The sequence below is a fragment of the Bos indicus genome, chromosome 1 (assembly GCF_029378745.1).
Source record: "Bos indicus isolate NIAB-ARS_2022 breed Sahiwal x Tharparkar chromosome 1, NIAB-ARS_B.indTharparkar_mat_pri_1.0, whole genome shotgun sequence".
NCBI classification, from domain to species: Eukaryota; Metazoa; Chordata; class Mammalia; order Artiodactyla; family Bovidae; genus Bos; species Bos indicus.
This window is the reverse complement of record NC_091760.1, coordinates 7,164,283-7,188,167: the sequence shown is the minus strand read 5'-3', so window position 1 is coordinate 7,188,167 and position 23,885 is coordinate 7,164,283. Positions and strand designations below refer to the sequence as shown.

The following is a 23,885-nucleotide window of genomic DNA, read 5'->3' as shown; positions in this document are numbered from 1 at the left end:
TAGTCCCAGCTCTCATTTCTGTCTTATTGAATTGTGTCTGGATATGATATTCATGCAGGGTTGAATGACTGTAATTCTTGTTCATAGATTGTGTGTGTTCTTCAGGTATTTTGATGTTCATTTGTTCACTTACCCACTCATCTACTATTTATTGGGTGCTCATTTTACGTTCAATGTGTGCAAGTACTAGGGAATTGAGACTGGAAAAGCACAGCTTGGAGACAGACATACAACCCACTATGATGGTCTAACAACAGCTTTAATGAAGGACAGGGGCCTGAATTTGTGAGTTGGGGCCATAGTCAGGAGCTAGTGCTTGAACTGGATCATAAAGGATGACCCAGAGGAGGCACTTCAATCAGAGGCAAGAGAATTTGGGGGGAGCATACAGCAAGTTCAGGGAGTCACAATGAGTTCAGTGAGTGTTGGGATGGAAGCAGGAGATGAGAGACGTGGCATAGGAGGTCCTGAAGGGATCACTATGGACCCTGCATATCCTGCTCAACAGTGAGGATTCTAATGAACGTGGATGAAGTCTGCCATTCCTCCACTGTATACTGATAGAATTTATATTGGTAGACAGTAGAAACCACATTTTATAATTTCAGAGAGATATCTCCTGTACTAAGTTGTGTGCTAAGTCATTTCAGTCGTGTCTGACTCTTTGCGACCCTATGGACTGTAGCCCGCCAGGCTCCTGTGTCCATGGGGATTCTCCAGGAACCCGCATGTCTTCTGTCTCCTGCATTGGCAGGTGGGTTCTTTACCACTAGCGTTACCTAAGTTAATATTACTTGTATAATGGAGTTCCGGTTGTTGAGTGGAGATTATAATCTCCTCATATGATATAATCCTAATATGATATAATCTCATCATTTTACTCATTTAGCAAAAACCCGAAGAGATAACACTATAACATACCCTATCATGTTTAAAATATTCTTTAATTCTTTCTCTCTTTCTGGTCAGCCTGAAACACTGAAAGGTAGTTAGCTTGAGAGACCTGTCTGAAAGCCTTCCTGATTCTAAACGATGTGTGGATTGTCAGGGGTTAGTGCACATTGCAAGTACCTCCTGCTCGAGAAATTTACCTCCTGTGACGAATTTGATCTTCTCCCATACATGCAATCTGCTGACTTGCTTCTTTACATTATTTCTGATTACAGGTTTGGAAATAGCTTAGAAAGTAACAGTTACTCAAAGAAAGGACCAAGGATTAGGATTATGTTTCCTAATCAAACCTGATGGGCTTCCCTGGTGGCTCAGTGGTAAAGAATCCACCTGCCAATTCAGGAGATACAGGTTCGATCCCTAGATTGGGAAGATCTCCTGTAGAAGGAAATGGCAACCCACTCCAGTATTCTTGCCTAGGAAATCCCATGGGCAGAGGAGTCTGGCAGGCTACAGGCCATGGGGTCACAAGGAGTCTAAACAACAACAACAAAAACAGAGAGACTAAACAACAACAACAGATCAAATCTGATGGCTGCAGTCTTGTTGTATTAGGTATTCACTGAAAGAAACTTCTGCATGTTCTCACTTTTGCATGCTTTAGTTTCTTTTAAAGTCCCCTCAGTGCAAGTCTTTCAACAGGCCAGGGCATCACTCTTTATCTGATTTCCCATCTTTACTGCAGGTGCCTAAACCCTGCCAAAGGCAGCAGAAGACATCGTGACTCAGGAGACAAAAGAAAACATGAACTTAAGCTTTCTAATGCATATCTTCTTGTACCCCAGCTGTGGAGCCTGAGAATAGGGAATTTATTCTTTGGAGTAAATGAATGTAAAATGCTGTTTTGCTTTCAATGTGGTCCCTCCTCTTCGAGCTCATTATTTCTTTATACATATCTAAATATGACTTAGTAATTTCACCTTTGTATGCAACTCAAATACAAGAAAAAAGGTGCTTGGGGTGCCCCAGAGTGTTTGATCCCAAACTGTAATGTGGTCTCATGCCTCTTCTTGTGCTGGGATGAGATAAAAGGAAACAAGCTGTTTTGTTGTTAAAGATCAAGGTGGTCTGAATGGCGATTCAGGACATAACCATGATCTCTATGGGGAAAGGAGAGGCTGTGTGATGTTTTCCTATTAGGCACAGTATGTCAGATTTGTGTAACTGTCAGAAAGCGTATTTCATTTCATGCCCAATTGTGATTTCTTCGTTGCTGTTGTTGCTGTTGCCAGTTTTAAATTCCTGGCATCATCCTCAGTAAAGCCGAATGAGGGCTGTTGTGAGCAGTCCTTTCCAACAGTAAGAGAATAGCTCATATTTCAGATTCTTATTATGTCCCTGTCCTGTTCTTCCTAAGAATTAACTTTACTCGTTATCCTCACAATACTTATGTGAGATAGAAGGTGTTATTCCCATTTTACAGATGAGAAAACTGAGACACAGGGAGTCTAAGTAACTTACCCAGGTTATATTGCTCATACATGTTAGTGGAGCTGGAATTTAAACCCAAATAACCTTGCCAGGAATAGAGTGAGGTAAGAGAGGTGCCCAGGGCACAAAATTTAAGGAAACATTCCTTCTCAGTCTCCTGCATGTGCAAGAGTCAAATTTGAGAGTGAGTGCCTCCTTAGATCGTGTGTTCAAGGCACTTTGTTGCTTGCCACACTTCAGTCTCAGCCTTGTAAATAACCTTGGTTTGGAGCCTGGGTAGTCTGTTAACCTTCATACCTCCTGTCTCTCTCATCCTGACCCTGACAGATTAGAGTCAGACTTCAAAGAAGAAGTAGATAGAAGAGCCTGTAGGTGCTCAAGAGATCAGCAGAGATAAAGCCCAAAGTAGATATCTTTCTTTAGATATCACCCTTCCTCTTGACTGGGCATTCTTTTCTTATACTGTGCTCCCTGCCATTCTTCTCTGTTAAGACTTTGTCTCACCCCAACCTTCTCCAGTGCAGAAAGGAATAAAGATACTCTTCACTTGAGAGGTAAATCTCTGATCCCATAAAGCATTAGAACAGCATCACAGCATATGTATCCTCAGTCAGACTCGCCTGCCCCCAGATACCTTATTTCATCTTTTCAAATCCAGACACACTCCGAGGTATGTGTTGGGGTCAGAGATAATCCAAGAATACATATCTAGAAGGCATCTCAAGATCTTAGAACAGGATCTAGTGAAGAGAAATTAAATTGTCTTTGAGAAAAGGGAAGGGTGCCCAGGGTAAGGTAATATTGAGATCACCTCCTCTCTCAACCCTGTGCTCTTGAAAATCCTTCAGTACATGGTGTAGGTTTCGAAAGGTACCAGATTTTTCAGTTTGCTGACAATTGGTGAAATAATCAGTGTATCATTAGAACAAAGAGCTCCCTCTGTTCAGTCCTATAGAACCCACGACTTAGGGAAACCACTGGGACTAGAGGCTGAGAATGGGGAAACTATCTCTAATTCTCTTCAGTGATGGACTGACCTATCTCATGACTCAACAGGCCATAGAATAAGCACCTGTGAGTTATTATGAACACTTGTGGAGGGCCAGAAGCAGCTGGGGCCTGAGTTGCAATAAAGGAAGGTGCATGTTATAATCTGGTAGCTTTTGAAAACTTCTCATCATCACACTGGAAAGTTCCTGGTAGTTCTTCTACACAATTTTTTACCAGTGAATTCCCAGCAGATAGGTTCATGATGGCATCTCCTCTCTCACAGACATCACGCCAACAGAGCCAAATGGGAAGGACCTCACCAAATGACATCATGCCAACAGAGCCAAATGGGAAGACTTCACCATGTGGACAAGTCCAGAAGCAGTAAGCCAAAGGAAGAGCCAAACTGTAAACAAGTGTCACTTGCCTCTTTGATCAGATTCATAAATCTGGGCCCAAGGCGCCACGGCTTGTGTCGGTGGCACTGTAGGGAGCTGACGGTCAGCTGGGAAGCCCGGTGGGAGGCAATGGCCACCATATACACAGCGTCATACATCAGAGCAGCTTCAGTCTGTGGAGGAAAACACAAGCCACATCTTCAATTCCACCTTTGCTTATATTCCTGTTTACTTGCGTAATCACTCTGCCCACTTCCTTATTTCCTATTTGTCCAATCTCAACAGCCATTTATTCTCCAGCTGAACACTTTTCCTTCTCCCATAGCTATTTTTCTCTAAAATAATACCTTGGTACCCTGGAGTAAATTGTAGTCATGGCTCTGCCTCAAGTTCTTTAAAAAAAAAGAAGAAAAGAAAAAAGCAACTTGAATCAGCCACAAAAGACCTGATTCAGGGAACTGGTATGTTTGGAGTGTTTTTTGTTAAACCCAGTGTTAAGATCAACTATCAATACATTGAGTTAGAAGCTCAATATTTCAGTATCAGATTTGGTCTCTCAGTGTCTACCTATCTCTTGTCTATTTACTTGATTATATTTTGTAGAAAGGGAGTGCTGTGAGCAAAATTAACATGTGATTTCTAGATAAAGATACTGATATTGGGCACTTCCATTGACCAGAGTCAAGAAGGCTGTAGTCATAGAATGAAATTCAATAGCAGATTTGAAGAGACCCTCAGAAAAACAGACCTCTGCAGCTTGCTCAAAAAATATGTGTTCTTGTTAGCACTTGCTTTCCTGATAGACATTGGAACTAGCCATTCCTTTGGGTCCAGGGGGTTGGCCATGTCATTCTTCAACTCATAAGATTTCTCTCATTTGCAAAATTTCACATAATACTCTCAGTATTTTCTGAAGTACTACCCTGTGCTTTTTTTTTTTTTTAAGGATAACATCATATAATACCTTTGCATTTTACTTGAGGATTTTCATAGCAACTTCAAACTAGTTCATTTGAAATTCTCAACAACCCCACAAAATAAACAGAACAGATGAATCAAGCTATTATTATTTAGGAAACTGACCTCCAGGCAGTATATTGATTTGTGTAGGTTCATACAGATAACCAATAATTTGTATAGTTAAACCAAAAATCTAGGTCACAGAATGAAGACTATGATGTAGTTTTCCAAAATAAGATGATTTATACAGCAGATATTTATTCAACATTTATTGAACATGTCTTGATGGAGATAGAAAGAGAAAATAAGGGGAATTACATCTTGTATTCTATCATTCTTTGAGTCCAGAGAATATGTCTACTTTGAATACTTATTATTCTAGGCAATCTCTATCATCGCATTTTTCATATATTAATCTTTTTATATCTCTTTCTCGATAAAAGTGCTAAACTTCATTTTTTTAGTGGCTAACACAATTCTTGACACGTGAAAGTTGTTTAAAAAATGTTAGATGAAGGAATTAATGTTATTTCATGCTTAAAATAAAATAATTTTTGTGAAAACTGTATAATTCCAAGGTTTTATGATGTATTTCTAAGATTAATTGCTTCACTCACACTTAATATGAGTGATATGTAGAAGCCATGATGGTGATACTTCTTAAAGCTTAAAAATATTCTGATCATTTCAGTTCAAGGCTAATATAATCAATTTTACAGATCAGTTCAGGGAAATTAAGTGACTAGTCTAAGGCCTATCTATTGACAGAATGGGACTTTTAAAAATGCAGTCTATCATAATAGCTGACATTTATAGAGCACAACAAAGGTCCGTCTAGTCAAGGCTATGGTTTTCCTGTGGTCATGTATGGATGTGAGAGTTGGACTGTGAAGAAGACTGAGTGCTGAAGAATTGATGCTTTTGAACTGTGGTGTTGGAGAAGACTCTTGAGAGTCCCCTTGGACTGCAAGGAGATCCAACCAGTCCATTCTAAAGGAGATTGGTCCTGGGTGTTCTATGGAAGGAATGATGCTAAAGCTGAAACGCCAGTACTTTGGCCACCTCATGTGAAGAGATGACTCATTGGAAAAGACTCTGGTGCTGGGAGGGATTGGGGGCAGGAGGAGAAGGGGACGACAGAGGATGAGATGGCTGGATGGCAAAACCGACTGGATGGACATGAGTTTGAGTGAACTCCAGGAGTCGGTGATGGACAGGGAGGCCTGGCGTTCTGCAGTTCATGGGGTTGCAAAGAGTCAGACACAACTGAGCGACTGAACTGAACTGAACTATATGTCAGGGCTTCCCAAGTGGCTCAGCAGTAAAGAATATTCCTGTAATGCAGGAGACACAGGAGATATGGGTTTGATCCCTGGGTTGGAAAGATCCCCTAGAGGAAGAAATGACAGCCCACTCCAGTACTCTTGCTGGGAAAATCCCATTGACAGAGGAGCCTGGCAGGTTAGCTACAATCCGTAGGGTCACAAAGAGTTGGACACAACTGAGCATGCACATACTTTGGTTTATATGTCAGGTACTCTTCCAAATATTTTGCAGTCATTGTGTCTTCACCATAATTTCTACGCCTTTGTGGATGAAGAATTGACACAGTTAAATGTTGTCCCCAAACTAGTGATGAGAAAGCTAAGATTCAAACACAGGAAGTTGGTGCTAGGGTTTATGGTCTCAACGACAAAGCTGAGTTGCATCTAAACCAAGTATTTGTATGGTGATTTAATGATTATAAATAATAGGTCAACCTGATCAATATCCATTGGCAATTAACTACATTCTAGATACTAGGGACATAACAGAAACAGAAGATATTAAGAAGAGATGGCAAGAATACACAGAAGAACTGTACAAAAAAGAACTTCGTGACCAAGATAATCATGATGATGTTATCACTCACCTAGAGCCAGACATTCTGGAATGTGAAGTCAAGTGGGCCTTAGGAAGCATCACTACGAACAAAGCTAGTGGAGGTGATGGATTTCCAGTTGAGCTATTTCAAATCCTGAAAGATGATGCTGTGAGAGTGCTGCACTCAATATGCCAGCAAATTTGGAAAACTCAGCAGTGGCCACAGGACTGGAAAATGTCAGTTTTCATTCCAATCGCAAAGAAAGGCAATGCCAAAGAATTCTCAAACTACCGCACAATTGCACTCATCTCACATGCTAGTGAAGTAATGCTCAAAATTCTCCAAGCCAGGCTTCAGCAATACATGAACCATGAACTTCCAGATGTTCGAGCTGGTTTTAGAAAAGGCAGAGGAACCAGAGATCAAATTGCCAACACCTGCTGGATCATGGAAAAAGCAAGAGAGTTCCAGAAAAACATCTATTTCTGCTTTATTGACTATGCCAAAGCCTTTGACTGTGTGGATCACAATAAACTGTGGAAAATTCTGGAAGAGATGGAAATACCAGACCACCTGACCTGCCTCTTGAGAAATCTGTATGCAGGTCAGGAAGCAACAGTTAGAACTGGACATGGAACAACAGACTGGTTCCAAATAGGAAAAGGAGTATGTCAAGGCTGTATATTGTCACCCTGCTTATTTAACTTCTATGCAGAGTACATCATGAGAAACGCTGGGCTGGAGGAAGCACAAGCTGGAATCAAGATTGCTGGGAGAAATATCAATAACCTCAGATATGTAGATGACACAACCCTTATGGCAGAAAGCAAAGAAGAACTAAAGAGCCTCTTGATGAAAGTGAAAGAGGAGAGTGAAAAAGTTGGCTTAAAACTCAACTTTCAGAAAACTAAGATCATGGCATCCGGTCCCATCACTTCCTGGGAAATAGATGGGGAAACAGTGGAAACAGCGTCAGACTTTATTTTTTTGGGCTCCAAAATCACTGAAGATGGCGATTGCAGCCATGAAGTTAAAAGACACATACTCTTGAAAGGAAAGTTATGACCAACCTACACAGCATATTCAAAAGCAGAGACATTACTTTGCCAACAAAGGTCTGTCTAGTCAAGGCTATGGTTTTCCCAGTGGTCATGTGTGGATGTGAGAGTTGGACTATAAAGAAAGCTGAGCACCAAAGAATTGATGCTTTTGAACTTTGGTGTTGGAGAAGACTCTTGAGAGTCCCTTGGAATTCAGGGAGATCCAACCAGTCCACCCTGAAGGAGATCAGTCTTGGGTGTTCATTGGAAGGAATGATGTTGAAGCTGAAACTCCAATACTTTGGCCACGTGATGCGAAGAGCTGACTCATTTGAAAAGACTCTGATGCTGGGAAAGATTGGGGGCAGGAGGAGAAGGGGATGACAGAGGATGAGATGGCTGGATGGTATCACTGACTCGATCGACATGGGTTTGGGTGAACTCCGGGAGTTGGTAATGGACAGGGAGGCCTGGTATGCTGTGATTCATGGGGTTGCAAAGAGTTGGACATGACTGAGTGACTGAACTGAACTGAACTGCGACACTATAGGCATTTTACTTGTTATCTTCTTTAATTACTAAAATTAAACCTTCAAAGTAGGTATTTTCCCCATTTTGAGAGTGAAGAGTGAAAGTGTTAGTCGCTTAATCATGTCTGACTCTTTGTCACCCTGTTTACCGTAGTCCCCCAAGCTCCTCTGTCCATGGACTTCTCCATGTAAGAAGACGAGTGGGCAAAAAAAAAAAAAAAAAAAAGACTGGAATGGATAGCCATTTCCTTCTCCAGGAGATCTTCCAGACCCAGGGATCAAGCCCATGTCTTCTGCATTGGCAGGCAGATTCTCTACTGTCTGAGCCACCAGGAAAACCCAAGTACAGCCAGAGAAATTGAGGCTTGAATGTACCAGAAATAACTTTAATAATAAGTTGCCTAAAGTTATATAGCCAGTAAGGGTAGGAGCAAGGATTTCATCTTGGGATGAACGCTGAGTTCAGAGCGTATGTTCTCAACTCTGATGCTGTGGGGACTTGGGACTTTTGAGCCTTGGAATGTACCTTTTTAAAATATACATTTGTATGTATATTCACTAATTGGCTGATTGATGATTGATTTGATAGAGAAGTGTGAGGAGAGGAATTCCAAAGGTCTAAATTTTCTATACACTTAGTGACTAGAATTTCAACTTTCTTTGTCAAGGTTGTCTCTATACTGAGCTAAGTAATAACAGGATTCAAAACTATAGGCCAGATTGGTGCTTTCCAAATTCAAAGAAGAAAATCATTTATTCTAAACCTATGCTTCCCTTTTTATACAATGTTTTCTTCAATTGAGGAAACATTTAAGTACTTTATAGCACTAATAAAGTACCAGTGAATTTCCTCCCCTTTACAGTTTTATGCTAGGGGCCTGCTTACCAAACAGCAACTCTCAAGCCATTTTAAGTAAATATATACAAAAAAAAAATGGCCAGTGTTTCAAATTTTATTCTTCCAAATGTGTTTGTTTTCACATTCTATTTACATGTAAAGCTTAGAAGACACCACATGCTCAGTGTCTCTAAGAGAATATTTTTACAGCACATGGATCACAAAATAGGCACATTGAAAGTGGGCTTCTTTCCAGTGCTTATCATGATGTGCAATAAAGGATTAACTCAGAGGACTGAGGGTGCTCCAACTCTTCAAATTCCAAAGAAAGGACTAGTCTTTGACTGACTTCTGGGCGATTACCTCTTTAGAATATTCTGCCTAATCAGAGTGTCTTTGCATCACTGGCTTCATAGGTAATGCAAACAGTTTATGCTAACAGTGTGACTCATGGGGATTGCCTATTTTTTTCACTTGGTGCTCTGGACCTTGTCATGTCAGTTTGACCTCTGGAGTGACTGGAGACTAACTGAGGCTTAGCTGGGTAGGTGCTCTATGCCTATGTGACTGCCCCCCTCCCCCCATAAAATCCCTGGACACTGAGGCTCAGATGAGCTTCTCTGGTTGGCACCAATTCATATACATTTTGTCACACATCTTTGCTGAGAGAATAAAGCACTGTCAAAGCAGACTTGGTCTCTGTGACTTTTGTTGATATTAATCTGTACTCTTTCACTGTAATAAATTGTAACTATGAATATAACACCTTTTCTGATTTCTGAGTCCTCCTAAGTGAAAGTTAAAGTCACTCAGTCATTTCCAACTCTTTGTGACCCCATGGACTATACAGTCCATGGAATTCTCCAGGCCAGAATACTGGAGTGGGTAGCCCTTCCCTTCTCCAGGGGATCTTCCCAACACAGGGACCGAACCCAGGTCTCCCACTTTGCTGGTGGATTCTTTACCATCTGAGTCACCAGGGAAGCTCTTGGGGACCCCAATAAAGTGGCCTTGGGGACCCCAATACAAACCAATGAGATGCTATGTCACCTTAGGGAGGAGAGCCTGAGACAACCTTATGGAGTCTCCACATTTTTCTCCCTGTCTAGCATGTTGCTGTTGTTGGAAAAACCTAGAGGAGATCAGGGTGCTGAAGGGAGACCCAGTCTTTGGAGAGCAAATATGTGAAATATATGGATTTTCCATCTTCTCTCCAAATTTGGAACATTCACATTACCCTGATATGGATAAACAAGTCATTCCTCTAGGAGGGAAATGCTTTCAAATAGTATCTCATCCCCCCCATTTCCTAGTTTCCTCTATTAAAATGTTAATATCTCACCCACACATAGAGCTAACAGCAATTTGCCTCTTAGTATGAATTAGCTGGTTTCCTTCTCTTCTGAGACACGCCCCTTGAAACAAGGATGATTCTGATAAGGGTGCAAAGGCTCGTGTTTTGGCTATTAAGATTCCTGCAAGGGAACACAAGGTGGTGGGGTGGATGCTTCTGAGGGAGCCAAAGTGCTAGGAGAGTTGGTGAGCACTCAGGAAGTAGGGAAGAGCAACTTGTAAGTGAGCTTGGGTTTGGAAGAAGGTTGCGGAAGGTAGCGAAGATACAACCTTGTACTCATTATCTAGAAATTCAGTAATTAAGAGAGCTGCTGCTGCTGCTAAGTCACTTCAGTCGTGTCCGACTCTGTGCAACCCCATAGATGGCAGCCCACCAAGCTCCCCCGTCCCTGGGATTCTCCAGGCAAGAACACTGGAGTGGGGTGCCATTTTCTTCTCCAATGCATGAAAGTGAGAAGTGAAAGTGAAGTCACTCAGTCATGTCCAACCCTCAGCGACTCCATGGACTGCAGCCCACCAGGCCCCTCCATCCATAGGATTTTCCAGGCAAGAGTACTGGAGTGGGGTGCCATTGCATTCTCTGAATTAAGAGAGCAGTTCTAGTGAAATCTGGCACAGAAGTTGGCATACTGAGAATCTCAATGAGTATTTGCCAGCTTTTGAGAAAGACAGGAATAAGGAAAAGAGGATTTATGCAGAGTTGGAAAACAGAACTGGGTGATGCCATTGGTCATACAGGTCACACAGGTCACACAGATCCCAGGGAACAGGCCATCTTGGACTAGACTTGCAAACAGAAGAATGTGTGTCTTTGTAGAGAATTGGACCCTGCCTTGAATAAGATAGAATCTCTTTCAGAAAGTCTTTTGTTCTTCTTTCATTGAATACAAATTGGCAAAACAGCAGGTACCATTACATAAATTCAATACTATGTCCTAAAGGCTTTGTGTATGTTACCTAATTGAATTTGTAAAGTAACACCATAAAGTATTATTATACAGAATGCAGATGAGCTAGGAGGTTCAGAAAGGCTACACAATTTAGGATATTTAGTTATTCAGGGACATAGGAAGGACTAAACTAGGTTTTCTTAATCTGGAAAGATCTTGCTTTTTCTACCAAATCCCACTGCTTGTTGTATCACAAGGGTAGACACGAGGGCAGTAGACACTCAGGGTGACACTCAAGTTGGAGACTCAAAGTTGTCTTCTCTATGGTTCATCATTACAGGAAACAGTTACATGTCAGATAAGGGTACTGACTTAACTTCATATTGTGAATGCACTTGAAGAACTGGGAAGGCAGATCAATGCTTTGTTGTTTCCTGCAGCCATGAAATTAAAAGACGCTTACTCCTTGGAAGGAAAGTTATAACCAACCTAGATAGCATATTCAAAAGCAGAGACATTACTTTGCCAACAAAGGTCCACCTAGTCAAGGCTATGATTTTTCCTGTGGTCATGTATGGATGTGAGAGGTGGACTGTGAAGAAGGCTGAGTGCCGAAGAATTGATGCTTTTGAACTGTGGTGTTGGAGAAGACTTTTGAGAGTCCCTTGGACTGCAAGGAGATCCAACCAGTCCATTCTGAAGGACATCAGCCCTGGGTGTTCTTTGGAAGGACTGATGCTAAAGCTGAACTCCAGTACTTTGGCCACCTCATGCGAAGAGTTGACTCACTGGAAAAGACTCTGATGCTGGGAGGGATTTGGGGGCAGGAGGAGAAGGGGATGACAGAGGATGAGATGGCTGGATGGCATCACTGACTCGATGGACGTGAGTCTCAGTGAACTCCGGGAGTTGGTGATGGACAGGGAGGCCTGGTGTGCTGCGATTCATGGGGTCGCAAAGAGCTGGACACGACTGAGCAACTGAACTGAACTGAACTGATGCCATATGGAATTTTGGTTCATAATCAGAGAAGAATCCATCTGAGAATGGGCCGCTCCATTAAAGTCTATCCTCAAAACCCAATAGATTGAATTAGTCCAAGAGAGAAATTTAAATGTAGAGAAAATAAATGAAGTACACTTTATACAAAATCACTCTATTCAGTTAACTAACACTTCAGTTGATAAAACACTTTTTTTTAATCTCAAGGTGTTTTTAAATAATGAGTTTCACTATTTTTGTACTCTTGACTCAGTAACAGTTTTCTTAACTCAATTTTGACCCTGTTTTTAATGTCAATATTTTTATTATTAATATATATATTTCTTACATCTGAAGTCAAAATTCTTGGACTTACATATTTTAAGGTTTGAATGTGTTCTGACATAATAATATGCTTTGAAGATATTTTTAGTGTATAATGTTCTAAGAAATTCTTAATTGCTAAAAAATTGAAAAGAAAAGTAGATAAGTAGATGGAATGTCAAAATACATAGGTTTTTAAAAATATATTTTATGTTCATAAGGGCATCTGTGCATGTATGTGGCACACACAAAGATAAAGGGCTACAGGGAGATTTACTTCGGAGAACAGTGAGGAAATGGCATGCAATTTTGGAGAAAGCAAGTCCATTAAAAAAGTATTACTTAATTATTGATAGTGGTTAGTGTATGTCTAATTTTTTGAAATAATATTATTACATTAGAATAATCTCTATTTTTATTAATCATGCCCATTTCTCGTTTATAGATGCTCTCTTTGGACTTTTGCAGTATTATCTCAGGGCTACGTGAATATTTTTCATTTAATATCTTGAGTCTTAGTAGACCTCAATTTACACATAGTAGACCTCAATTATTTAGTACATTAATTCTTTTATTAAATACATGTTTATTGAAGGTCTGTTTTGTGCCAGCCTTTTCCTAGTGTTGAGAAGAGAGCAAAATATGAAAAGACAAAATTTCCAGCTTCATGGAGTTTATATTTTTGTAGGTGATGGCACCAAACACACAAATCTGAATATGACATATTGGCATAAGGGCTACAAAGAAAAGTAAAACAGGTTAGGGGAGGGAGAATAAGAGGAACAGGGGGTTCTAGACTAGGTAGCAGGTCCATAGCAGGTGTCTTCAGTGATGTAACCTTTGAGCAAACCTCATTAGGAGAACGTTCCGAGCACTGGAAGCAGCAAATGCTAGAGATGCAAGAATGAAGTAAGTCAGAAAGAGAAAAACAAGTATTTCATATTAGCCCAAAATGTGGAATCTAGAAAAATGGTAAAGATGAACCTATTTGCAAAGCAGAAAAAGAGATATAGACATAGAGAACAAACATGGACACTAAGTGGGGAAAGGTGCTGTGGGATAACTTGGAGACTGAGACTGACCTATATACACTATTACACTATGTATAAAACATAACTAATGAGAACCTACTGTATAGCACAGGGAACTCTACTCATTGCTCTGTGGTATTCTAAATGGTAAGGAAATCCAGAAAAGGGGGGATATATGTAGATGTATGCAGGACTCACTCACCTCACATGCTAGTAAAACAATGAGCAAAATTCTCCAAGCCAGGCTTCAGCAGTACATGAACTGTGAACCTCCAGATGTTTAGGCTGGTTTTAGAAAAGGCGGAGGAACCAGAGATCAAATTGTCAACATCCGCTGGATTATCAAAAAAGCAAGAAAGTTCCAGAAAACATCTATTTCTGCTTTATTGACTATGCCAAAGCCTTTGACTGTGTGGATCACAATAAACTGTGGAAAATTCTGAAAGAGATGGAAATACCAGACCACCTGACCTGCCTCTTGAGAAATCTGTATGCAGGTCAGGAAGCAACAGTTAGAACTGGATGTGCAAAAATACACTGGTTCCAACTAGGAAAAGGAGTACGTCAAGGCTGTATGTTGTCATCCTGCTTATTTAACTTCTATGCCGAGTACATCATGAGAAACGCTGGGCTGGAAGAAGCACAAGCTGGAATCAAGATTGCCAGGAGAAATACCAATAACCTCAGATATGCAGATGACACCACCCTTATGGCAGAAAGCAAAGAAGAACTAAGGAGCTTCTTGATGAAAGTGAAAGAGGAGAGTGAAAAAGTTGGCTTAAAACTTAACATTCAGAAAACAAAGATCATGGCATCCGGTCCCATCACTTCATGGGAAATAGATGGGAAAACAATGGAAATGGTGACAAACCTTATTTTCTGGGGCTCCAAAATCACTGCAGATGGTGATTGCAGCCATGAAATTAAAAGATGCTTACTCCTTGGAAGGAAAGTTATGACCAACCTAGATAGAGTATTGAAAAGCAGAGACATTACTTTGCCAACAACAAAGGTCCATCTTGTCAAGGCTATGGTTTTCCCAGTGGTCATGTATGGATGTGAAAGTTGGACTATAAAGAAAGCTGAGTGCCGAAGAATTGATGCTTTTGAACTGTGGTGTTGGAGAAGACTCTTGAGAGTCCCTTGGACTGCAAGGAGATACAACCAGTCCATCCTAAAGGAGATCAGTCCTGGGTGTTCATTGGAAGGACTGATGTTGAGGCTGAAACTCCAATCCTTTGGTCACCTGATGCGAAGAGCTGACTCGTTGGAAAAGACCTTGATGCTGGGAGGGATTGAAGGTGGGAGGAGAAGGGGACAACAGAGGATGAGATGGTTGGTTGGCATCACTGACTCAATGAACATGAGTTTGAGTAAACTCTGGGAGTTGGTGATGGACAGGGAGGCCTGGCTTGCTGCAGTCCATGGGGTCACAGAGTCAGACACGACCGAGTGACTGAACTGACTGATGCCTGACTCACAGCAAAAAATAACGCAATGTTGTAAAGCAACTATACTCCAATAAAAATTTAGAAAAAAAAGAATGAATGAAATATGGATCTGGGATATGTAGACACAGTGGTATTGAAACCAAAGGAGTTTTTATCTTTAAGGTAGAGAAGCAGGAGTTTGAGTTCAGAGGCTATTTGAGAACAAAGACTTATTAACACTGGGCCTGGTCTTGGGGGCTTGGGGTGTGCTTTCCTGACTCAACCATCAGTCCATCAGATGCCCTTATTGTTGCTGCTGTTGCTCAGTTGCTAAGTCGTGTCCGACTCTTTGCAACCCCATGGACTGCAGCATGCCAGGTTTCCCTGTCCTTCACTCTCTCATAGAGTTTGCTCGAGCTGATGTCCATCAAGTCGGTGATGGGCTATCCAATCATCTCATCCTCTTTCACCCCTATCTCCTCTTGTCCTCCATCTTTCCCAGCATCAGGGTCTTTTCCAATGAGTCAGCTCTTCGCATCAGGTGGCCACAGTATTGGAGCTTCAGCTTCAGCATCAGTCTTTCCAGTGAATATTTAGAGTTGATTTCCCTTATTATACTTGCCCTGTAAGCTCTCTGTGACTGTTTCTCTACTCCCAAATTAGCCAAAAGGAAACAGTGAACTGCAAAATGGACTCTTTGGAAAAAATACAGGTCAACATTATGCTTCACAGGATCAGTGGCAAAGCTCTATCTGTGTAACCGTGGGATCTGCCTTCTAGTGGCCAACTGAGAGTCACCACTGCTTTTCACCAATAATGTCATAATCTAACATAGTTGCTCTACCCACTAAACTGCTGAGCCACCTTCTGTTCCAATAAATCCCTATTTCCTTTTATAGTTTATAATAATAACAACAACAACAATGCTAATAACAGTGACTCCTCTGGTTAGATGAGAAGACTACAGTAAACTCTAGACAGGTCTCTCATCCTTTGGACTTGGGGCTGCCATGCTTCCTGTCCACAGGACTGGTCAGCCTGACTGGGTGAGAACGGTATCATTCTATCTGCCTTATTCAGTGCTTTGTCTCATCTCAGTCAATATGCACAAACTCTTCCGTCAGCTCAGTATAATTGAAGACAACAGACAATTTTTTTCTTTTATAAATTAAGACATACTTGTGATGAATAATTAATGTGTGGCATGAATTCACATCTGTATTAAGGTAAGTCCAAGCTCTAACTCTTTCAGTGGTGCTCAAGGGACACAGGTAAAAATGACTCACAATCTCATCCTATGATAGAGATCTTGTTTGAGAAGTGGGGGTAGAGGGTGGGCAGAAGATTTTGAACCATATTTGAACACATTGGAATACAACTCCAGGAGGAAAAATATACCAGCAGCTTTTTTTTTTTTTACTCTCTCTCTCTCTCCATCCCACCCTCCTTTTCTCTCTCTTTATCTTTCATTTCAGAAGTCTAGCATTTCCTTGGATATTTTCTACTTCTTATTCAAAGCAATGTTTCAAATCATCCCAAGGCTCATTTGTACCAAAATGCTTTCCATCATTATCTATCAGATCACTTTGTATATTTTAAGAGTTATTTCAGGTTTGAACAAAAGACAGGGGCCTTAAACACAGAATCATCCAGAACTACTTAATTCATTCATTTCTTCTTCTTCTTCTTTTTTTTTTTCATTTGTACCTTGTTCAAAAAAGATAGAAAAAGAAGAGAAATCCCAAGTTTATTTATCTGTGAGATGATGCCTTTCAGTTATCGGTAAATTGCATCTTAAAAGCAAGAGAGTTTCTCCCGATGATGGGAACAGAGAATGAAATACTATGCCAATTTAAAATGCTATTACCTGCCCGCATTCCCAATATCTTTTCCCTTGGATGACACTGTTCTGACATAGAGATCTTTTTTTTTTTTATTTCCTGCAATTTTCTTCCATCACACAGGGAGCTTCATTAGAGAAATAAAGCTAGGGTAGGTGCATTTGACAACAAGAGACAAATGATGTTAGTGAGAAGCTCTCTGATGAGGCAGTTTGCAATTTATGTGTTCAGCAGAGTACCTCTCTCTCTGTCGGAGGCAGGCTTGGCATCTGCTCTGAGAGCGACATATGGCTGGTGTAAAGCACCGTCAGTGCCTGCAAAGGTGCGCCTTCCTGCACCCAGGACAAGAAGAGTGTGCACACTCCAACCATATGGAAACCTGCATTTTTCCACGTGTGTTTCTGCTTGCTGAGATGTGGCAGAAGCAAGGAGAGCAAACTGGTTCTGAAGAACCTTTACAGGCAGCTTGCTCCTCCTCTTTCCCTCCCTCCTTCCCAAGGCCACATTCCCAGGGGGTAACCCGTTTCCCATTTCGCCTTGCTTATGCTTTGCCTCATTTAGCTGACAGTAGTGACTGTCTCGCATTTACCTTTTTATCTGAGGCCCTTACTGTCAGGAAGTTGAAAAGAGCAGTTTTTGACAGTTGCCATGCGCAAGCTTTCAAAATCCATAAAAATCCTTCCTCCTCCTCTCATACAAGTCCAGGCACAGGTTATAACACGTTCCCCTTGCACAATAGAAAGCGTGCTATGTGTGTTCTAAGTCGTTTCAGTAGTGTCCGACTCCTTGTAACCCACAGGACTGTAGCCCACCAGGCGCCTCTGTCCACAGAACTCTCCAGGCAAGAATACTGGAGTGGATAGCCATTCTCTTCTCCAGGGGATTTTCCTGACCCAGGGATCGAACCTGGGTCTCCTGCGTTGAAGGCAGATTCTTTACCATCTGTGCTAACAGGGGCCCATAGAAAGCATATGAGAGTCTTAACCTAACCCCTGAGGAAGTCAAACATTATCTCAAGTGATTTTATTTTAAAGCTACTTACAGTCATCATGCCATCCAGAAGGCCAGTCTCAGGCCTGGGTGGAGCCTGCAACCTTTCCATGGACCACTTCTCAATGATGGCAGACACGTGAGGGTTGTCAATATTCAGCAGCCGAAACCCGGTCATATTTACACCACTGTACCTATAGAGTTCCAGATCTAAAGCAAATAAGTCCTGCGCAGTATTAAAAATGATAAAAGAAGAAAGAGTTAACATTTTCAGCGTTCTTGATGCAAAAGAGAGCTAACGCTTGCAGAAGCAACAGATTAAAACAAGCACGGCAGCGATCATCACACTGGTGCTATAAAAGAACGTTGCCCGTTGTTCTTCATTTGCATGCTGCCTGACAAATTCTAAGGTAGTAATAATTCTCATTTTCATCTATTTGTTTTTGCGATACTGTTAGAGTTTGTACAAACCGAGAACAGGAATTAAGCTGCCAATAATTAGCATGCCCTCGGACACAGGATATGCCATTCTGAGAAGCTAGAGCATTTTGTTCCTAAGGATATAGTCCTCTGGGGAGTTGAAGGGGCCTTTGTGTCCATTCGGTACACTGCTTTTATTTTCTAGATGAGGAAACCAAGGTTCTGAGTGGTGATGTGACTGACCTGAGAATGATCCACTTGGTGGCAGTACCACCTGTCTCCCTCATAACTTTCTGCCCCACGCTGCAAAGGAGGTGAAGTTTGGATATTACATACACATTTGACAGGAAGATCACTCTCAGCAAAAAAAAACAAAATAATTTTCTGCTCATTGAAACTAACCCATGTCTCATATAATGAGAGCATGAAAATTGCTCACTAGACACAAGCTTAGAATAAGAAACAAATGGTTCTTTTCAGAGAATAAACTAGAGCCTGTGGTTGTATGGATATGAATATCTTTTTTAAAAAATTTATTTATTTTAATTGGAGGCGAATTACTTTACAGTATTGTATTGGTTTTGCCATACATCAACATGAATCCACCATGGGGGATATAATATCTTAACAGTAGGACTTGTTCTTTTAGATAATGTTTCAGAGGAAAAAACTTGAACCCATCCTAGTATTTTCCATTATATATGAGGGCTGAATTTAAACCAAAAGTTTTGTTGGTTTGCATTTAAAATAGACTTAAGTGATCATTTCAACTTTTTTTCCTATAAACAAAGGTTAGACTCTAAAGCAGGTCATTAAAATATCTCACATTTTGGAATGAACCAAAATTTCAAAATAGTATTTAATAGTTAATAAAAGAAAAAAAAATTCCATAAAAATTTTCTACCAGTGTAACTGCTTTATTGAAAGTACAAGACCACATTATCTGTGATGATAGTCGTTACTAAAGAGGAAAACCTCAGGAACATTTCATGATTTATGTGTGCGGAAGATGCATACACATTTATTCTTTTGAATAACTCTTTTCTGTATCACTACTTCCAAGATAACTTTACATTAGACTGTGGAATCTTAAGAATGCTGTTCTGAACTCCTGGCTCATGTAAGAAAAAATGCACTGCCTTTTAAATTGTTATGTTTACTTCCCCTGCACTAAGTAACTAATTTTCTTTTGTCTTTAAGTTTCATTAATACTCATGAACAAAAGCGGTAAGACAACAAAAGCAAAGCATGGCAGAATGCAGATAAAACCAAAGGAAATTGCTTAAAGAAGCAAATTTAAAGAATAAGATCCAAGGCAGAATGATTCCTTTAACACACTCCATGAATACAAGGAAAGTTAACTCAAGTTACAGGGGGTCAGAGAGAAACTTTCAGGATGCATATTGATTCCCTTATTAATTCAACAGTACAGAAATACAATACACTAATGTGAATGCGCTAAATACGTGTGAAATTCATTTGGTCTCCAAACTGTTTCTGTGCAAGATAGAATATGGAGACTTCGAGGGCCAATTGTCAACATCCCCTTGTTAGTGGAGGATGAGGCAATAGTGTGAAGGCAACTTCCTTCCATTGAAGACTAGCCTTCTTAGGTTTCATTGTTTATATTTTTCTCAAATTTCAACAAAACCAACTCTTAAAGGCATATACACCTGGGAAGGATGGAAAGTTCAGAGGCAGACGGCCATCTCGCCTTGGGTAAGACGTATGTGTTCATGGTGATGGAGATGGGCAATATTCGTGAGCAGAGTAAGACACTTTCTGGTTCTCAGGGTCTCCCTTGACTCTTCTGACAGAGGATCCCATCAGGATGTCAACGAGGGAGTGAAGACCACGGAAACTTAAGTTCAGGAACTTCTGCCCTGCATCCTACTCTCTGACTTCCAGCTCAGGAGCAGTGATAATTTTAACACCTGCCCCATAGCATTTGTCTTGTGATATCCTCTGCAGCCCTTCCTGCTCTCAGAGATACTCAGTTGAGGACTGGAGTTTACTGCCTCCAGAAGTAGGTACATGAGACCTGTCTGGTCCTTGTTCCAAAGGCTTTGCTTTCCCTGATGCACCAGCCTACTTTGCCAGATTTCTTTGGGAAAATGATACTCTTATTGAATCTTGCAAATCTGGGTAGATTTTAAGCTGACACACTTTTACAGGTTAGAAATGGAGGTTGATCATGTGTCTTCTCATGTAAGAGAATGGAGTGTGTGTTGGGAGTGGTGTATTGTGCGTGCGGCTGACAGCTAACACATCATTCTGATGTGTTAAATGCTTAAATCATTCTTCCTAGACCTGATAATCTCTCAAAAGTTAAGGTTGTATAGCTTCTTTTGACTGTCTCAGGCTTACAGCCATGGTTTTTCTTATGATGAAAAATGTTCAATGTGGAAAGCCTCTACCAAATTCCTTATCTTGATAGTCTTCCAAATACCTGACATGTGACCCCTGGCTAAACCAGCTGTCCACTGGACACAGGTGGAGAAATCACATCAGATAGCATGCCAAGATACACTTTAGTGTGTCCACTAATATATGTAGCAAATACAGATGATTCTTCTTTATTAATAGTTTGTACTTTGGCAGTTTCTATTTAATGGAAGCTTTATTTTAATTCCTTTCTGGATGCACATGCATTGATGCTAGTTAAGAATGAAGGGAGGGAGGGAAGAAGGGAAGAAAGAAGGGAATGAAGGAAGGAAAGAAGACACTTGATGTTTAGCATTTCTAGATTTAGAGGATTCTTAGGAAAATAAAACAAACCTCCGTGACAATATCCTGCCTTTGCCACCGGGGCTGACTTTAAAATAACCAAAGATTTTTTGATAGTGTGAAATACATTTCCACCAGATATGCTTACCAGGGTTGTGAAAAAGTAATGATAGTATTCAGTCATCATGCCCATGAACAGGATCTGCCAAAGAGAAATAAGGGAAAAGAATCAGAAACAGAATTATAAGAAGAAATAGATGATTAGTAGGTTGACTGCAGTAGCCTGGCGACATAGAATAGGAAGGAGCTTTGGAAATTCAGAGACTCAGTAGAGAGAAACCTGAGACAAATCAATGAGTAATGTGGAGCTAGGACCCAGGCCACTGACCTCCATCCTATGTGCTTTCATCACGTTGTGCTTGACCTTCATGGGAGAAATTGGTCGGCTGATCAAATTTAAACATAGTTCATGCTCAACATATTTTATATCTGGAGTTGTCCAGAATGGCACAGAGTCTTGCCTTTTCTACTGCTTGGGTTTCTGAGTAATCCCATGCTGAGATATATATTTTATTGATCTCCTTAGCTTTAGTACTTATCATAGTGCCTCAGAGTAAAACTCATTAAATGTTGAATTGGCAATACTGATATGTAGATATATTTAAATGAAGATCTATACATATGCACTCTGAACCCCTCCTCTTTACCCTTTCCCATCTCATCCCACAGAACAAGTAGGGGAAAAGAGGGTTGTTTATAAATAGAAAGACGGAACTATTTTTGTACTTCTTCTCACTGCCTCTTAAGTCTGATTCTGTTATCTAATTGGGATCCTGGCAGTTCCAACATTCTGTGTGTACAGTTTTTATTTGGTGGGGAGGAGCAAAAAAGAGGTAAACAGAAAGGACCAAGGTTCTAAATAGAGGTAATTTCTTAGACTGTGGTCTTTTGCTTGGATTCCTGGAAATGGTGTCCATTGAGAAGAAACAGCTCCACGTGCTTTGGAGGTAAGATTGTCATTTATCTTTTAAATCAAGAGTATCACTTTCTTAGGTTTCCCTGGTGGCTCAGCGGTAGAGAATCTGTCTGCCAACCTAGGAGACGAGGGTTTGATCCCTGAGTTGGGAAGATCCCCTGGAGAAGGAAATGGCAACCCACTCTAGTATTTTTGCCTGGGAAATCCCAGGGACAGAGGAGCCTGGCAGGCTACCGTCCATGGGATCACAAAAGAGTCCAAAAGGACTTAGTGACTAAATGACAACAGCATCACCTTCCTTGGGGCCGGTCACTAAAGGCCTGGGTGCTGTCTTTTTGGTATCTGCATAGAAATGAATGGAGAAGACTCAGAAATCAAACTTTCAAGACAGTTATCCCCATAACTCATAAATGCTGGATTCAAATGAGAATCCCCTCTGGAAGTTTTAAAATCAGATATTCTTAGATTCCATCCCAGAGACCTCTTGAATTAGAATTTCTGAGAGTGGAATTTCTGTATTTCACAGCAATGGTTGGGAATCACTGTTTTGTGGAAAACTTGTCCATTTGCATTATGGAACAAGGGCTTTCATAACTTCAGTTTAGGAAGAGGTGGATTGAAAAGGTCTTCAGAAAAGCAACACAAGCTATCAGAGGTTTTGGAAGATGCCTAAGTTTTGTAGCCTAGAATGATTTTACACCAAAGGGGAGGGAACATTTGGAGACAGTGCATACATAACATACAGAAGCACAGATCTGACATTTCCTGTGCTTTCACTGCTAACACAGAAACAAGAGGAATATTTAGTGAAATTGTAATGTCATGAAGGTAAGACAAATGACAGGAAACTCTCCCTATGAATCATAAGCCCACAGTATGCAAGTCACTCCTATGGTGATAACAAGACCAGGTGCACAAAAGGATTTTTAAAAGGGTAGAATTGCTTTAGGGCCATCAATAACATTTAAAGGCATGCATGGTGAGGTCTCGTTAGCTGATCCCTTATATCAGTGGAGAATAAAGAGCTAACCTGCTGGGGTCACTCAGAATTCAATTTTTCATTTTGGTCATTAGTGTAATTGCAGCTGAGATTATCTCTTGAAAGGGAACTGGTAAGTTTTATGTCAGGATACAGACCTGGACACTGAGGTTTAAAATATTATTTCTGAAACTGAAAAAAACACCAAGTCACCTGAATTTTAAGCCTTTTATATGGGTGGGTTTTTCTTTTTAAATTTTATTATGGAGGCATTTGATCACCAATTGAGAGCACAGATTTTTTTCTTAAAACAAACATTCAACCAATTATTATTATTTGTAATTCCTGGAGGTAAATACTCATCTAAAATGTCTCTTATTTAATGTTAGAAAAGAGTTATGCAGATGCAGTGAATAAACAGCTAATGAATCTGCTTTTGTTGGTGCTGACCTTGCGTCTTCCACATACACTTTTTATTTGATATTCCACAAAAATCCCCATTCTTGACTTTCCTACCTAGAGCCTAGGTCAGTGCTTCCTAGAATGAAAATTAAGAAGCAAGTATAGTCATGGATCACTGAGCTGTCAGCTTTGTGGACTCTCTAGTACACGAGTGAATGAGAAACTTTCAGACTGAAATAAAACTAATATCAGCTCATTGGAAAAGACCCTGATGCTGGGAATGATTGAAAGCAAAAGTAGAAGAGGGCGGCAGACGATTAAATGGTTATATAGCATCACTGACTCAGTAGATACAAATTTAAGTAAACTCCAGGAGTGCTGTAGTCCATGGGGTTACAGAGTTAGACATGACTTAGTGACTTAACAAGTCAGTTTCACCAAAGGTGATGTTTTTTAAACAATTGTGCTTATAATGATTTGTAGACTGATTAAGACTGGCTGCTCTGTTGTCTAACAGTTGTATACATTGCATTTTATAG

The 23,885-nt window shown here is 40.6% G+C and overlaps 1 protein-coding gene across 9 annotated transcripts in view; it reads right to left on the bottom strand.

Moving 5' to 3' along the window:
- Positions 1-23,885, bottom strand: part of GRIK1 (glutamate ionotropic receptor kainate type subunit 1) — a 463,936-nt gene that overhangs the window by 106,417 nt on the left and 333,634 nt on the right. For all 9 annotated transcript variants that reach the window (XM_070785918.1, XM_070785883.1, XM_070785886.1 and 6 more), the window contains exons 5-7: positions 21,138-21,191; positions 17,895-18,068; positions 3,800-3,943 (exon numbers count right to left, since the gene is read on the bottom strand). In XM_070785918.1, the coding sequence (XP_070642019.1) occupies positions 3,800-3,943; positions 17,895-18,068; positions 21,138-21,191 (372 nt within the window). The remainder of the gene's footprint in view (positions 1-3,799; positions 3,944-17,894; positions 18,069-21,137; positions 21,192-23,885) is intronic.